The sequence below is a fragment of the Varroa destructor genome, unplaced genomic scaffold (assembly GCF_002443255.2).
Source record: "Varroa destructor unplaced genomic scaffold, Vdes_3.0 BEIS01000002.1, whole genome shotgun sequence".
Taxonomy (NCBI): domain Eukaryota; kingdom Metazoa; phylum Arthropoda; class Arachnida; order Mesostigmata; family Varroidae; genus Varroa; species Varroa destructor.
The window spans coordinates 41,898,583-41,916,615 of NW_019211455.1; the positions used below are offsets into that span (position 1 = coordinate 41,898,583).

The following is an 18,033-nucleotide window of genomic DNA, read 5'->3' on the forward strand; positions in this document are numbered from 1 at the left end:
AATATAGGCTGGTCACGCGCTATGTGGGCTTGTTTTTTAGAGACCTGAATGTAGCTCGGCTTTCTTAGCCCCGACTGTCCTTACCAATTGTCCTTCTTGAGGCCCAATTTACCAACTACCAATAAGCTAGAACTCAGTCGCTCGTCATCTCAGAGAACTCTCGTTCTTGCGATTATCCAAGACCTCGATTAGCAAATAAGTCTATTATGATACATCAAAATAGACGATTAAAAAACTCCAGAAATCCATATTTTAAAATGAGCTTATTTACGAATTTCTTTATTCGTTTTGTTATCCGTGTCTTCCGTTCGTTAGCCCCTGTGTCTGCCCTACATCTGTTGAACTATTATGTTCATTCATCCACAATTAGGCCATCTTATATTTATTTCGTTGTGAAAGCAACGGTTACTAAGTAGAGGGCACGCGACCCAGATGCCGCGGGTTCCGGAACCATTCCTCGTGCGAACTCCCTGATAGAGAGAGCGAAACGGAACTCATTCCTTCGATTTTGTCCCGCCTCTCCAAGCCCCTGAAGTTTCCTACATGCTTCGCTCTAGGAGCGGAAAAGGGGCAGTTGGCTACGATCAGGGGGTGCTTTGGAGGAGGATCATCAGGAAAATCGATTTCATCGGAAACTTATTAAATCCCTAAGCTTAGTTCCGTTTAATGAACGCCAGGGGCATTATCCTCTCCGGCGGCTTCTACACTACATAAGGAGAGCTTTTTTACATTAATAATTATCGTAGTATAGGTATCAAAATGAATCCTACTTGGCTAACGTGTTTGGTCTTTTCCGCATAGTCCAGTGCTGATAGCTGTTTTTTGGTAATATTGATGCTCAAAGCATGCTTTATATATGTGTACACTACGATATGATACGCAGATTATCTTAATACAGAGTGTCTCGTCAAAATTGGGCACATTTTGGCAAGCTGCCTATCGTAGTGGGAAATCGTTTATTCGCTATTTCTAACCCTAGAATAAAAAAACAGTACTTTTTAGAACATAACCTAAGACTCGTCATGCCCAAGGTAAAAAGTTCGCCTTTAAAAGATGAGAGAAAATCCATAGTCCCATGTCTCTATACCGGACGAGACTCTGCCAAGGCTTTAAATTTCTTATATTACCCGAAATTTACTTTAATGACAGTCAACATGCGGTTGTAGAGGTATTTGATAGTCCGGAGGATCCACAATAAGACATCCTTAATAAACAACAGCAAACTCGAAAAAAATACAAAAATCCATGCCTAGTGATACTGCTATCTCAGTTTGGAATTCGAAGGTTATTTTGAAAAAGACAGGCATGTCGTATAACCTACGAGGACCTCAAATCTATTACAGGAAAAGTCAAGCATAGTCTGAAGATGAAAAAGCTTGAGATTCGCTGGGCTATTATCTAAATGTGTCAATTATAAGCATGCATCATCCGGCCGTCCGCAGTTTTTTTAATAAAAAATTCATTACCACTGCTGCAAAAGTTGATCGAATAGAGAACCGCTGATTCGATATTTCCATTCTGGGCAGTGCTAAATTGCTGCTCATATTTGATCGTATCTTAAAGAACGTGATCTCGAGAGGGTAGTGTTAGGTCGGCATACTCTTCTTGTGAAGTTACACAGTTAAATATGTTTGCGAGGAACGTCCTCGTTCACGCATGCAAAAAAACTATTCAAAATCAATTTTCGTTTAAATAGGTGCTTCCTATAGAAAAGTGATATTAATTTTACCTTAATTTTAATAAGCCACCCTGTACTATTCCTAAAAAAGTCGCCGGTACAAAATATGTTTGCTTTAAACATAAAAATCGGAATCTTTACCATATGAGCTACTACCATTTGTAGATACTCTTATGCGGGCAGCTCCTTCTATATTTTGTCAACAGACGTTCCTTAACAAGATACTATCACTATTAAAATCGAACAGGTCATTGTATGCCTTGCCTAGGTTTGCAATGTAAGACAGTCCGATCTTTGTCCTAATATCTGCTGTTGTTACTATTGTCACGACATATATGCTTTGTTGCTGCCTCGATTTCGGTGTCGTGTGGAAAAAAAAATAACCGATTTTACTCAGCTTCGTTTTTCTCTAGAGCTCCGCCCGTCGTTTTCAGTACCTGTGTCTACACTACCTTAGTATGCGTTTTTTCTGGTTAGACGCCTTCGTTACAAGAAGGCATGAGGGAGCCTTCTACTCGGCCTGGTTCGATGTCTCTAGATCAAATCAGGTGCTCCTCTTTCGTGCTGCCGTTTATTGTTGAGTAGCACCGTGGACCGCGTTTGGTTATCGAGCGCGACATTGTCTCTCCTCATATCTCCAGTAGGCAGACCAAACGCTCGTCACGTGTTATTTCTTTCTAAAATCGCTCTCTTTCGCTCATCGTTTTCTTTGTTATTGCTGTTGTTGTGAGGTAGAAGTAGTAACAAACGATAGACAACCAGTCGTACGGAAAAGAGCAACATTACCACCCAGCTTTGTTTTTGTTGTTCCTTTCCGTTGATTTTCATCCTTTTGTCTTATAGTGTCCTGTGCTTTAACATTAATAGAGTTGTTCTCCACTATTATTCATGGATAGAATAATCGCGTTAGTTCTCTCAGCCCTTGGTATTCTCCTGTCTCATCCCTCTCAAGCTCGTTCCATCCGATCCTTTAATTATTTTTTCTTCTTGCTGCTTTTGCCGTGCTTATTTCTGCTATCGACAACATCCTAAGTGGTCTTAAGACAGGCTTTTAGGACCTTGACACTCTTTCTTTTTTTTTTTCGTTTTTATATCGATGACCAATCTTGCGCGCTGCTGGCCGTCCGTCAGTAGCTCATTATGAGAACTTATTTGATAGCCTTTATTTTTTTCGAATCTATGTGAGTCTGCTCCTAATTCTCGTAGTAGTTTAACACGCAATCGTCATTTGGCCATAGAAACCGCGTCTATATATCTTCAGTTTTCGTCGACTTCCTATAGACAAGAATCGCCGTTCGTCGTTAAATTGTACGAATGCCCTACATGGTATAAAGTCGGTGGCGACGATCCAGTAGCCACGTATTTACCCCAGATTCAGAGAGGCTCAACGAAAAATAAGGTTCGAAAGCAGGTGCAAACCAACCGTTAGTTCAGTGTTGGAAAACGCCGCCAGCCGCCATCTTTTATTTATTTTATATAAAACTAAACCTTAACGCGATAAGAATAAACTTAGGAGAAAAGTGGAGGAAAACAGACAAAATCAATTTGACATGACCTCGTCTGTGTAGGTCGACGCAGTTGCCTAAATAAGTCGGCAGACAAGAGCTTTTCTTGATCCAAGAAATAAGCGCAATAAAATGTTATAGTAATACGCAGGCAGAAAAAAGGAGAACAATGAAGCAAAGACAAAAGTCAGATACATTTTTACGCTACCGCTCCTGTGCTAATTGTAAGACGCAACGGCAGGTCTAACATCGCCTTCATATCGGATTTCAATGTCCATATCACCGTCATGGCAACTGCCGGTGCTACAATGTGCTACGCTATAGCCAGATGAACTAGCGCTTTAGCATGGTAAAGTTTTGCAGCATGGTTACGTGCTACAGTTAGGTGATCTCCTCGGAAAACCGCGTTTGCGACGCTTCAATCCGCCGCCCTCTGCCAGTGGTCCCCAGCCATCTGTGACTGCGACAACAGCCATAGTGCATCGTGGGCATAGAGAGACGAAGGCTCTAAAGTCCAGCGTTCTGTTAGGATTTCGGCAGATTTAAAAACCACTAGAAAGAGTGAAAGGGAAGAAAAGATGGAGACAAATGTATATTCGTCTGCCCACTGTAATGGTGGTCAGCAAGATCGCCTACTAAAGTACGCCGTTGCTTCTGGTTCACCTGTGGGACAGCAGAGGCAGCGAGGGCAAGTTACGGGCGTGTGACGACGACGGCACGGGGGGGGGGGGGGGGGGGATGGAGTAAATTGCTAGGGTCCTTTGCCTTTCCGCTTTTTCGCTGCTGTCGAAGAACGAATATATGTGCAGAGATGAAATGTGACTCGCGTGGTCAGCGCGTCTCTGACAGTGTGGCACGCTACTGCGAGGAGTAATTGGATGGGATGAAGTGGAGATGAGGGCGTGAAATGAAAGAAAAGGAAAGGCGAAAAGACCAGACAGAAAAATGGAAGTAGTTGTAGAAGAGAAAAGGGGTTCGGGGGACAGAGACTAAAATGTACATCCTGATTGGGGAGATTGTCCAAAAAAGGCAACGAAGTATTTTAGGAGAAGAAAGCCAAAGGCCTTTAAGACGGCCAGCGATGCGAAGTTCCCTTGACAGCGTAGACACTGGTGAGCGTCCTCAAGGTAAATTACGACGAAACATATTGTAGAAGGTCATAAACATAAAGGTACACGGTCACAAATAAGCGACACAGCCGGTAAAGGGTGTATAGAGAAATGCACCCTTATAATTAGAGTAATGGGCTCGTAACATGGAGAAACGGGAAAGAGTATGTTAGCGTGGGTCACTTAATCGACATAGAAGGTTCCAGCTACAAAATAGCCTCATGGCGACGCGAACATTACACCAGACATTCTTTGAATGATGTGAAGTTATGATGGTGGGTGTCGTGCGTCCTCGTGATGGAAATGCTCATCTCCTTGAAGATTCTCTTCGCTTGGTCTTAGTGAATTCGGCTTCAAAAACTTCAACCCTTTCTGAAGTTTTCATACATACGATATCACTCGTAGTAAGTACAAACACACGGCGTACTTTGTGTATATAATAAATGTGTACTTGATGTGAGTGGTAACTTTTCTCATGAGTAAACATCTCTATTGCAACGATGTTAGTTTATTCTAGCCAATACCTCGCGGTAGTTTATGTGACCTTCGTCACTAAAGCTCGTTTACTGACAAATCGGGCACATGTGCTCACTCTGATCTCTTTTTTTCAAAAGTTTCCTTAGACTTTAAATCTTGAAAACTTTGCTGAGACATTATACAGAACCTTTTACAGTGTAATAGAATGTTAGAAGAGCAAATTTTTCGATGGCGTTAATGACATGCGAAACTTAACGCGTTCCTGATTTAACGACTGTTGGTAAATCAACTGAAATGTACGTCAAGGTCGTTTAAGGGTCAAACCCATTATCGTAAGGTAAACGACATAACACGGTGTCCTATCTGATCCTGTAATACTGGTAGGAGGAAAGCAGTTGGTATAATACATAGTAACCCTTACTCCTGATTCTTTATTTTTTTCAAACTATAACGAAATATTCCATCCGACCCACTCCAGTCCATCTCCGATCGGCTAGATACGAGAAAGAACATGCCCATAGATAAAATACTTACAATATATAATACTAATATATATAATAATACAAGGGTAATGAAGTATGTAAGTAAAACTAGTGATAATAGTAACCACTTTATGCTGCTCGCGAAGCGTTGCCGAACGAAAATGCTTTGAAGTACGCTTTTTATAAGCACATAGCGAAACAGAGTAATTTCTAGGCTATTTAATTTATAGACATGGGGATCAAGTGAGGCAGGTCTTCTGGATTAAACGAAATTTATTCGTATTGACAGGATAAGACTTCTATTCTATGGTTCTTGGTGGGATGAAAAACGTTTGTAACGCTACCGTTATTGCATAATTAAGCACGTATCTGTTGTTCTGTCTTTCAGCTCGTGGGTGGGGAGTTTGACATGGAATTGAACTTTGTCATTAATAATCCCAACAATATTATCTACATGCTAGAACTTCTGGATCACAGTTCCACTCAGCTACAGGTAAGATTCCTTATTCGCTAAATATTCTCTAATATAAATAATATTTTATCTCAGTTTACTATAGATATTTTTTACTACATACTGTAGTTCAGATGAAATTAAATGGGACGAAAAGTTCTTGCTCAAAGAACAAGGTTTTTGATTCAGGGAAAAAAAAACCTAAAGAAACAAAATTTCATTATTTCTAAGTTATTGCTATAAGGAGACAATACGCACGCCACATTTTCAAGATTCTTCTGTTTCTCAAATCTGAATCCCTTCAGTAGCAATTGTTACTTATCTTCTGTTGGGAAAAATATTTTTCTCTTCCATCTGAAAGGTTACCTTTCTAAGTTCCATTGAAACAATTGTAATTTTGGTAACAACATTTTTTTAATTATTTGGGCAATCATATAGTATTCAAATAAGTTCATGAGCGGCTTCCGTCTATGTTTATATATGTTTATATGTTTATTAAACATATTGATCTCTGTCATAGATGACGAATGAAAAATCTATACTCAACTCGGGTCAAAAAAAAGAGCTCTTTATTGTTGATGTACAATAAACGCATTAGACATTAAAATAATAATGTAATTACATTACTCAGGCGTACAAACATCTTTTATTATATATCAGTTCACTATATGTTACTCTTAAGAGCACCGTTTTTTTCGATAGCGCACATTTATAGCAATCTGATTTGTCTCGATGCGTCGACGCGCGTTATTCAAATGCTACCCATTTCAACCGATTGTCAAGGATGCCCATTGAACTACGCGTCGTTAGCAAACGAAATTTGGCTAATCAATGTCCCAGTTTCTCCGAAATTTGGAAGTGAAAACGAATTGAGTTTACTTCAGAGGAACGAAGATTTCTTAGCCAGCGCTACGGGAAAAAATTTGTCGAAAATTGATGAAGACATTAGGCGGAAAGGTTTTAAGCACAGTATATGAGAGCAATTACTTACATTAAGTGTAAAAACTAACGAGAGGGTGACCAAGTGTCGAAACCCAAAGGACAGGGGCGCATTGCCGGAATCGGCGTCTAGGGGCCCCAGCGGCGATGTCGCAGATCTACAACCCAAATAGTAAAAATGCGGAAATATCGCAAAAAAAATTAATTGCTTAGGATTTGAGTTAGAAATGCGTATGGAGTATTCCACGCGCAAACTGCAGAACCTTAATCAGCAAAAAATCCGCGTAAAGCATACAGTCGTCAAGTAGGCTCGGACGTAAGATGATGGTAATACTTAAAATACAGGAAATTATGAATACGGCCCGCCATTTCGAGTTCCTCAAGAGACTTCTAGATTGAAAGGCAATTGATATGGTAGTTAAAAGCACGTGGTCCGGCTATTTGATGACCTCATTGCCATGCCTCAATTACTTACCAATTGGATTACATAAAGAAATGTGCAGCGTTAGCTTTAACCCACGTATACTTCTAATCTATGTCCTTGCGATTACGGGGTTCTCGACGCCCTAAGGAGCACAACCGATGAGCAAGTAGGTCCCACCATCGATTAACATCGGGCAGCCTTAGATAGGTAAATTGTATATGCGAACGCAAACTGTAGGTACATGGCTGTTTAGAAGCTAAGCAATAAAAGAGTACCTTCTAAATATTAAAAAATAGTTAAAAACTTCGTTTCCTACATTAAGTAATGATAATCGAGTCTCTTGCCAATTGTTTTCGATTCTCGTTCTCTTCGAACGTCCAGATTGATTCGTTGATCATTATCATCTAAATACTAGACCTTCTGAACTGTGTGCAGTCTTACAAATATATTTTCTACTTGAAGGAAACCTCATTTGAGAACATGTAACAAGGTTTCGAGCTTTATGTATTAACCTCAATTGAACGTTAGTTAAGATAGGTGGCTCCCTTTAGCACAAAACAAGGTGCGTCTATGCCCGAATTTAAACTTAACAGATATCAGTCAAAACTTGGAGGTCAAAATTAGAAAATCAGTAGGTAAACACGATGCCACTACACTATCACGGCAGCTATAGAAGTAGAACTGCGTTTGATGATACGCGCCCATGCGCGGAAATCTTGAAGGTTTGGGAAGAATAAACCCGATCACAATAAGCTGATTTTATCCCTACTACAAAAGCGTTTCTATTCCTCCGAAGGACCATGCGCACGAAATATGGACTACATTTGTATTTGTGCACGTGTACCAATTTACGAGGGCTGTACGTAGTAATTTGTATCGTGCCTGGTATGCTCAAGGTTTCTTTCGTAGTTATCACTATCGTTATTATCATTGTATCGGCAAAGTTAGGTAAATATATATATATATATATTTAAATAAGTATTATTACTCCGACGCTGATTTTGCTTCAGATGATTGTTCGCTGTCAACGCCAGTGATCGTAACTAAAGAAAATTCGTTGGATACGTTTTAAACATAATACTGAAAAATAGATAAGTTTAATTTTCGAGACATTAATGAACACACATACTCACCAGCCACCCAGTGTTTGTAATAGCTACAATGAGTCATACGCTATTACCCATAGCTATTCTCTCTATCCGATGAAATTCAAAAAGCCTATGGCCGTGGCCACGCCGCAGCTTGCCCCACAGCCACAGCGTTACCTTTCCGGTGAAGGGCAATCGATCGGGTTACATACCCACAGCCTATTACTTGGCGTTAGGCTCGTTGTCCCTGGCCTTCTTTCTTTGGTTCTTTATGAATACGTCCGTTTCCACCAATGTACGAAAACAACAGATGCCAAACAATGGAAAACAGACAGCAGCATGAATAACAACAATAACACTCACCAATGGGTTCTCCAGTTAACCAATCGACCATGAGCGGCAGGGCAACACAAAGGTGTGGCGCGAAACCTAACCTCACTTCTTCAATCCAAGCCCAGCTCACTTCATGTTGCGTTTTGGGTCGGAAGTGTTTAAATTGCGGAGAAGTGGCAGACAGCTGGGTAATAGTGTCCCTGCGAGAAGATTGGGTGGTAACGCTTTTGCCCCTATTAAACTAACGGTACTTTGTTAAGGTGAGATATAGGTTGAAAACCAGGCATAAACATGCAGGCCTTTTGTGCTGATAGGGGCGAAACATCTGAAGCGATGTCTAACTAAAACAGTACCTCAAGCCGTTTATTTAGGTGGGTAATGATAGCAATTACCTTTTGTCGGCATGTGTGTATACATACATCTTAGGAGATTCGACCTTACCGACAAAATTGCTATAATTAGGCATCTAAATAAAGGGCTCAACGTTTACTTCCAGTACTGTTTTGGTTACAGCACAAATACACTCATCGTGTATATATATTTTGTTCCCTTTGAGTAAAGTCAGTTTGTACATGTGTCTGATATTTCCGTAAAAGAACATCGGTTCCACAGCGAGAAGCATATCGAATTGTTCGGAAGCGAACGAACACATTTTACGTACTTGGAAGTCAAAAGATGTTAGTTGGGAAAACATGTTTATATTGTACGTCACGGGAGCTAGACAGTGGAAGGGCAACTTCAGGGCAACGATGTAGCGTGACGTGGGTCGGCACTCAAAAGGGAAGTGTAACCCATATAGCCTGATTAACAAGTCTGCGTACGCTTGTAGCCGGTATAACTAATCGCAGCATGTTGCGCTGTTCATCGTATTGATGTATAAAGGATTCCCTATACAATGATCGGCTTTCTAAGGATGGCAACAATTGAATTAGGTGCACCTGTGGTTCGTTTACGACAGTTTTTGTTGCCAATTAAATGACAGAAAACCACGCAAAACATTTCATTCTTATTAAAGTTTGCTAGCTCAACGGCACTCATATATGATATACGTACTAGCGTAAATAGGAAAGCATTTCAAGTTAATTCTTATATAAGAATTAATAATTGTTTTTACTACACAAATGTCTGTACACTATTGTAAAACTACTATTTCAATGACCAGCCATCCGCAATTAGGTTTTGTAGTACTTCTAGAAATCCGTGCTTTCATATTGATTGTTAGAGGATGAAGTATCAGTACGCAAAAAAGCTCGTTTTAAACAAAGAAATCTCACCCGGCGATAAAAAACGTTTCCATGTACAAGGGCCAAGGTCCACTATGGTTAGAATCGTGCAAATGAACCCTATTTTTTATATGAAGTCAGTTTTCTTGACTTATTTCGCATGAGAGAACGGGTTGATTAGTGATATTTTTTTTTATCAGAATAACTAGTAAAGTTAAACTATACATTAAGCTAAATTTTGCCGTTGTCGTTTCGCTATAGTAAAACCAACTGTTCCGCGCAGAACCCCCTAACGGTAGCCAAAAGTAGTGCCTAAAATTTTCGCCAGTTAAAGGTATCGAAAATTCAGAATGTATGCATAGGATAAAGTATCTAAATCGGAATTCTTTCTTACGAGCTGTTTCTGTCAATAATAATAATAAGAATAATAGTAATAACGATGATAGAACATCTTACAGAAGGTCGTTGTCCTTTCATTCGGAAATATCAGTTATTATTGGCCAAGTTCTAGAATAAACAAGCAGAACAAAACCTTTCCAAACTCTACTTTTTACTTTGATGTCGATAATGGCTTTTGTTTGTTTTTGCTTCTCTTCAGGCCGAGCTGTGGAGTGTATTGTGTGCTATGCTAAAGAAGAGTGTACGCAATCTACAAGCGTGCACGGAAGTCCACCTAATTGAGCACATCCTCGCCCGAATGGCTCATGTCGATCAGGTTGTCGCAGGTTAGTATAGTAATCGTTGTCGTTATCCTGGTCGTATTCATAATCGGCGATTCATTAGAGCCCACAAGACCCACAGGCAAACTCCTAGTGCCTTAATCTAATACGCATGAGCGATGATCCAAGATTGCGTTCGGTGGATTCGATGGAAAATGTTTCTGTTAAGAATGAGTTTCTCCGGCGCATTGCCATGTTCATATCTCTAATACATCGGCAACTATTTGGCAAACATTCAGTTTGGAAACAAACATCTAATGGAATCCTATGGATCCTTGTCATGTCGTTCATGTTACTTTTTTGAACAGAAACCGACTACTCTCAGAGGCTTTCATCCTTAATAATCTCCTTAAGTGTGGAGCATTAATCGAAACTGTGGTCAGGCCTTCACAAAAGGGCCTTTGTCGGCCTCTTTAGAGTGCACATTTGCCTGTGACTATCTGATCCGAAGGGCTCGAAACATTTGTTTACCTGATTTGAACAAATTTTCTGCTTTATCAAAGAATAGCCTCAGTTGATGGTAGCACGTTAGCTTACTGTATCTCACTCCATTGATGCGTTTCGTCTTCACTTTCATCGGACTCCTTCAATCGGCCTCAGACCTAGTAATCGAAGTACTAGGCGTGCTCGCAAACTACTCGATTACGGTGAGGGAGCTTAAATTGCTGGTGGGCTATCTACGTGCAAGTGGCGCCACTTGGGGGCCGCACTCGGTACGACTTCTCTCCGTACTGCGGGCGTTACCACATCGAACAGGACCCGATTCATTCTTCAGCTTCTCCGGGAAAAAGGTCAACATTTGTTTCACTAATTTATTGCAGTTGTATGTGATGTTGATGGGAGAAACTCTGCTTGTTCCACTCAGAGCTTTAAACGTCCAATACCCTATATCGTATCATAATATACGGATACAAGAACTGACAGGATTTGTTGTTACAATCAACGCGTAGATAGTATTTGCTTAACCAAGAACAACGTATATAGGAATTAGGATAGACAGAAATATATAGTAGCAATAGTTTATTATCAATTTTCGAGCAGATTTTTACCATGCTTTCTTTTCGAACGTTTGCAATGTAGCACTTCTAAGCGGGAAAAAAATCGAACGGCATGTAGGATCTTAGCTTTTACGTGCTTCTTGCTATTGCTCTATAATGTATCAAATGTTATCATATCTCATGTGCATCGTCTTTTTAGGGTTCGGCGATCGCAATTCCACCACTATCACGTTGGCCGTACCAGAGCGGATGGACCCTCTGCACTTGGTTTCGTCTCGACCCGGTTAACTCGGTGTCGATTGAACGTGAAAAGCCCTACCTGTACTGCTTTCGCACTTCAAAGGCCGTCGGATATTCGGCTCATTTTGTTGGCAACTGTCTCATCTTCACATCCATGAAAGTCAAGGTGAGTGCACACGCTTACTGTTAATAATAGGATAATTATAATAATATTGATATCAATAGCAGTAATAAATAATGGCTCAGATATTACCTTTTTTTTTTTTCTCTGTTCGAGTCTGTAGATGTTTGCCTAGCCAAAAATTATATCATAGCAGCATATTAACCTAGCAATGAGTTGCATAGTGCTCAATGTTCCACCGATGTCAACTCTTAGGCAAAACCATATAGTTACACAAAATTCTGTTAAATCCATAAATGACTGAGACAACATATCGCTATATATACATCTGTTCCGTGCAATAATCAAGCGCAATTTTGATGGGAAGACGCAATTCAACTCAGCAAAACGAGGCTTAACGAAACCTGTTACAAATGTCAATGTAACGTAAAGAAAGCGGGTGTGGTAAATGGCCTAGTATAGCAATTATGGTAGTTGTACGATTTCAACGTAATTCCTTATTCGTTAACTACGTTAAGTACTATAGACTTACATGATATAACTTATAACTTGAAATTATATCAATGGATTACGGGGTAAAGGCAGTGGCAAAAAATTGTTTAAATGGCTGGTCCTACGATATCGTTTTGTAACACCAACTCCAAGTGATTGAACCTTCGCCTGTATTTAAGCCATCTTCCATGATGTCCGTTTATGACGAGGTGTCAAAAAATGAGTCGTATTAAAGGAAGGTTACATCTACCTAACCACCCTTGGCCGTCGATTGTCGTCTGCTATGCTTAGAAAACAACATAAGTATACAGTTTCTGCCGACGGACATAAGTACATAAACACTGACTAACATGGACACTTTTCGTTTTCTTCATACAGCTAAATAAGCATCAGTCTGTCAACATAAAGGCATGCACAGCGGCACGTAATCATAGCGCTGTGGTAATGCTCTGCTCAAGATATGAATATTGTCAATAACCTTCTTTGATGAATCTTCGACGGCCATCTACGACATGGCGCTGCACACACGCTAACAGGCAATCTGGCAAGTCGCACCTCATTCCAGATTACTATATATTACAATTGATGACCTTGGATCAGCACTTTGGGGCCGCTCTGACGTGCCAAGGGGGCTTACCAATCGTTAAACGAGCGCATGGATTAAAATTGCGTGTTGTATAGCTAGTAAATATAAAAACAAGAAGGTCTTTACGGTAATACTAAGGTACTGAAGTGCAGTCTCTTTTTAATTGGCGCGTAGTGTTCCCAGGTGTTACTGCTAAGACAACAAGCACCGGCTGTGCTAACTGAGGGACTAAAACTTTCCATTCCACTTTTATTCCTTTTGGTAGAACCTTCGAGGTTTATATAGGGCAACGTGCAGACAGAACATGCCTACCTGCGTAAATGTATCTCAGTGTGCATGACTGGAGGTATTTTTAAGGCTATTAGTCTGTAGCATGCGTACCGTAAACCACGAAATTTTAGGTAATGATCTTAGGATATTTCATAGGAGATGATGATGATGATGATAGCGCTAGAGCGGGAGGGGGCATTGACGTGATGGCTTTGACGAGAGCCAATCAGTTCTACAACGAAGCACTGACTGACTGACAATCGGCCGTTTAGAAGTCCATGGGCGACCACAAGGCCTAATTAGCTTCAGAGCAATAATTTTATGTACATAGTATCGCAATGAAACATTTGAATGTTGACACCAGTGATACACCTGGAGAAACGGGGACATTTAATCATATTTGCGTCTAGAATGACTTTCAACAAGGTGACCATTAAACCAATGTTGATCGTTGATCGCTCAAGCTCAGTGTTAACACGTGAAGGTGTCTCATGGTTGCCGGATCGTTAAATTCGGCGTAAAGTCGCTCACCTGTTTTTCCCTTATGGAAGAGGAGCAATGAAGTGATCTTACACGACTGTCATTTGTTTGCCTCTTCATCTATTTGGTAGTGGGTCACGAAACCAGCATAAATACAAAAAGAAACGTGAAGTACGTTGTGCTCGCGAGTGTGCCACAACGAAAAAAAAAAACCTTCACGCATTTTCGTATCGAATCTTGATATAAATGGAAGTGTAGATACTATATACAATTTAATGGGATATTCGCGTTATTTATTGTATGGAAACTGTGGCCTCTTCAAAATGTTATGTTCAGGAATAAGGTCCGATAGCTTTGGCCTGTTGGAGCTTTTAATTCGTTGTTGTTGTTATAAGCGTGACTCGAATGTATCGAGTAGCTTGTTTCAATGTGCAGTATATTCAGCTGTACTAGAGTAGTTCTTAGTGCTCGTCTTTACTGCTAAATTGAGTGTCTATAATATGTATTGTATTCCTTTCAATGCTAGATTCTCTAATGATTAAAAGCACCTGAAAAATGTTTCATGTTATAGCCATTTGTTGAGAACGACGCCATGTTGACAGTGTATCTTACAAATCTGCAGATAAGTTCGTTGGATCCGTTATGCATATCACCGTATAGTGCGTACCCTTCCGTTATATATAATCGGGATGATCATATATTACATCGAACATAGAGTTATTTTACGATCAGCCAATTTAAAGTTTTTTCGATAGATACCGCGATGGCGCTTTCGTTTTTAATAAAGTTTAAGTGAACAAAATATATGTACTTCTTGTGAGTCGCTTTACCAAAAGTGAAGCTGAAGTAGAATAAGGTGTTTGCTCAGGCGAGATCCGCTTGACGAACGTAGTAGCGTTTAATTGGAACTACTACTGCTACTATCAAGCGACCGTATTGGCGATATAACAATCACTAGGTAATTTATCGATTCCTCATTGACCGCGTGAAGTCAGACGTAGCGCTGTAAATTTGAGGAAACAGGCTTCTATGGCTCGCATCATTCGTTTGAACTTCGGATAGAATTCGATAATATTATAGACAAGTTCTCGAAGAGCCTATGCTATTGTTTTCATTGTATTAGTTTTTAAGAAATTTCGTTGTCGTTAGGATCAACCGCAGCGTGGAAGGGTACTATCGAAAATTAGCTAATGTGCTAACGTAACGGAGTACGCCTTCTTTTTTCACTCGTTGCTATCTTTTAATGACAGTGTTTTCCATAGGTAGAACACAGTATGTGACGTTTCCTAAGCTTATCTATTCAATCATTATAATGCAGTAAAGAGCAACCGAAAATATGCGAAGGCAAAATACAGAAAAGAAACAACCTCTCCATGCACCCTTCATGCGTATTACGTAGGCATGTTATACCACAGCATGATTAACCTATAAGCCAACCTGCTACCTCCAGTATCTGCGACATCTCTGTCAGCCTCAGCCATGGCCCGTGGCAGGTTGTTAACAGTCACAGGCCCGCGTTAACATGACTCGATTGAGGCGGCCTGACCGCTAACTGGGCTGGCTTGACAGCTTAGATGGCGAAATCGGTTGGAAGCAGCAAAACGGCAGCCGTAGCTCCCAAAGCCCAGCTCTTTCCAACCGAATCGTTCGCCGAATAAATTTCACGAGGTGTTATTACTCGAATAAACGAAGCTAGTTTTTCGGTTAACCAGTCAACAGCGAACTATGCTAGGAATAGAAGTGGTTCCGTAGTTGAACTTTCTCTGAAGGAGCGTAGAAGGACCGGCGAACCCAAAGGGAATCTTGGTTATCGAAAGAGGACTGGGAAAAAACAAGCGAAAATGTCGGGTAAAACTAAGGCAGACAGGGGCGGCTCGGGTTTAGGGACGCAGGGGTGTATGCAATGCTATTCCCAGAGACTACTGCTATTACTACTTCTATTATCTCTAGCAAAATTCAGCCGAGCGCAGATTAACTTCATGGAAGTTCAGCCAAGAGCGGGGTGGAAGTAGAATGGAAATCGATGCACTCTCCCCGTTTGGTTGGCGCAGATATCCTTCTTAGTCACCCTCACCGCCAACTCTGACGCTATGGCGGCGCACCTACGTTCATGGTTCGCTCCCATACCGCTATATGATATCGATCGCAACGGAAAGAGGGGAGAGAAAACAGGGCGGTTGAGAGGTGTAGAAAAGATCGCCACAACGGCTTACTTTTAAAATCGAACTACTCAGGCCCTCGGTACTGCTCTATTATAGATCCATAGCTAGCTAGTGCGACTCATAGATCCGCTCACAGTTTTTTCTCTCTTTCTCGCAAGCGTGTGCATAGGATGGAAGATGAGGAGACCATTTGGAGAACGTACTACTGCTGAAGTAGCGTCAGGATGACCTTTCCCACTCGAGCAAACTCACTAGATTTCGAGGACAGTGATTTGAGCAACGGTCTCCAAAGGTTTGAGGTGCTGGGGAAAACAGTAAACTTTGAAACCTTGTCAATCCTTACTGGTACTGTCATCGGCTGTGAGATAATGCGACAGCGCGTCGCGGCGAAAAAAACTGGGATAAGCCGTTTACAAAGTAGAAATTGTTGTGGGCTCGATTTCATCGGATTTTATCATACTACCTATAAGATTCGAGGCTTCTCTTACTGGTTTGGAGATGAGGAAGGGACACGTAAGTAATAGAACTGAGAAGAGGGTAGTCAAAATGGATAATTTGGACGACCAAGCAAATTGGGTTCCTACGATAGTCTCCGCTTGTACAGTCAATTGACTATATATATACGGCGGGATCCTGCAAGGACCACAAAGTTGCCCATAATAATATGGTATTACCGCGCTAGTGAATGTATATACTTTATCTCAGTAGTGCTTGCAGGATCCTAGTGTAGTATACGTACACGAGTATCTTTGACCAGATCACTTGTATTTTCAAGGACGGTCTCTCTTTCCAATTGTTGTTTACAATCAGTTGCTAGCTAGCTAGCAACTCTAGCCTGATTTGAGCCTGACCATTTACTATTTTCGAAGAACAGCTTAACGGTACGATGTGTGCGTACCACATATCACTTGGTCTATCTGACATGCTAATGCTAAACCGCAGCAACCTTTCCGCTCATATACCTAACATTCTAGCTTGTTATTTATCAACTAATAAACAAACCCTTAATTAATCTCGCTCGCAGAAACTGTCGTCCCCAACGTCAACTCCTATTTCGGCCGAACCTCGTCTGTGCAGCTCTGTTTTTACAGCCCCTATAAAACTTTTGTGTTGGTAAGCGTATACGCTTTTTTCCATTAACATCTTAGCTAATATAGATGCTGACACGGGTACAACTTCATATCGTTTCTTGTTCTTCTTTTGACGGGCTCCCGACCTCCAGCAATGGCTAACTAGTTCAATGGCAATGGTGGCTGCATATGATTGTAGTAGCAAACGACTGAAACAAATCACCTCGTTTGAATCAGGAGTGGTAACAAGAGGCGGTGGTAAGGAACGGTTTGTTTGATTTTTTTTGTGTGAATCCAGTTGCGTCTCGTTGCATGTCACTCGTGTGGTGCTACCTAGTCGGTTGGTCTATTGATAACTTAATCGCTGGCCCGGTAGGGACAGTTTACTTCGATTCGCTTTAGCTTCAACCGGGGAAAAGTCTCCTCTCGGGGGGTGTCTGGCGACTACCAAAATTATCAGCAAGTAGTAAATGGTGCGTTCACTATATCAACGCGCGCCTAGACCGTTTCGAGGGCCAAGCAACAGATCCGCGTTGCTACATCATTGTTAAGAGTCACTGAAATACGCGCGTGACTTTCTGTAGAACCATATGGAATCCATAGCAACGGATACCAGTTGAGTTGTATGTCAGCCAGGTTGGTTTCAATGACATTCGAAGAAAAACTGACTCTCAGCATTAGAGAACAGTGCACAGCTACCTCGACTGCATTTTATATGTCCTAGTGTGCGAAAAAAAAAAAAAAAAAAAAAAAAAAAAAACAAGAAAAGTGACGGAAGCTGTGCTACGTCATAAAATCATTGTATCCCACCGTGTGTTGCCTATGCCACAGTCGATTAAATGAATAGAATTAGGATACGAGCACTGTATGTGTCGCGATGTATGAGCTCGAACGCTGTCCCAGTATAGCGCCTTATTTATTGATTTTTGAGACCTTATGGTTGTGAATCCGACGCCCTACATCTATATACGTATAGAATATTATTGTATAAAAGCCCTCTAAGAATAGCTGTGCTTTCATCAGTATATTGTAGACAGACCGCGGTTGAACTCCTACAAAGATAATTTCGTTTACGGGAGTATTGATAGATATACCTTTTCTATGCTTCAGTAAACGATAAGCCTTTGAAAGTAGTTACGGATGTATGTATGTTATATTCGTCGATGATTTCTAAGTCGGGCAACTG

The 18,033-nt window shown here is 40.9% G+C and overlaps 1 protein-coding gene across 3 annotated transcripts in view; it reads left to right on the forward strand.

The window, feature by feature from the left end:
- Positions 1-18,033, forward strand: part of rg (A kinase anchor protein rugose) — a 62,748-nt gene that overhangs the window by 18,768 nt on the left and 25,947 nt on the right. For 2 of the 3 annotated variants that reach the window (XM_086980947.1, XM_022791715.2), the window contains 4 exons: positions 5,640-5,744; positions 10,308-10,434; positions 11,029-11,219; positions 11,626-11,832. In XM_086980947.1, the coding sequence (XP_086837073.1) occupies positions 5,640-5,744; positions 10,308-10,434; positions 11,029-11,219; positions 11,626-11,832 (630 nt within the window). Of the gene's footprint in view, positions 1-5,639; positions 5,745-10,307; positions 10,435-11,028; positions 11,220-11,625; positions 11,833-16,503; positions 17,106-18,033 lie in introns of those variants that run through there. The other variant, XM_086980948.1, reaches the window with a different exon arrangement.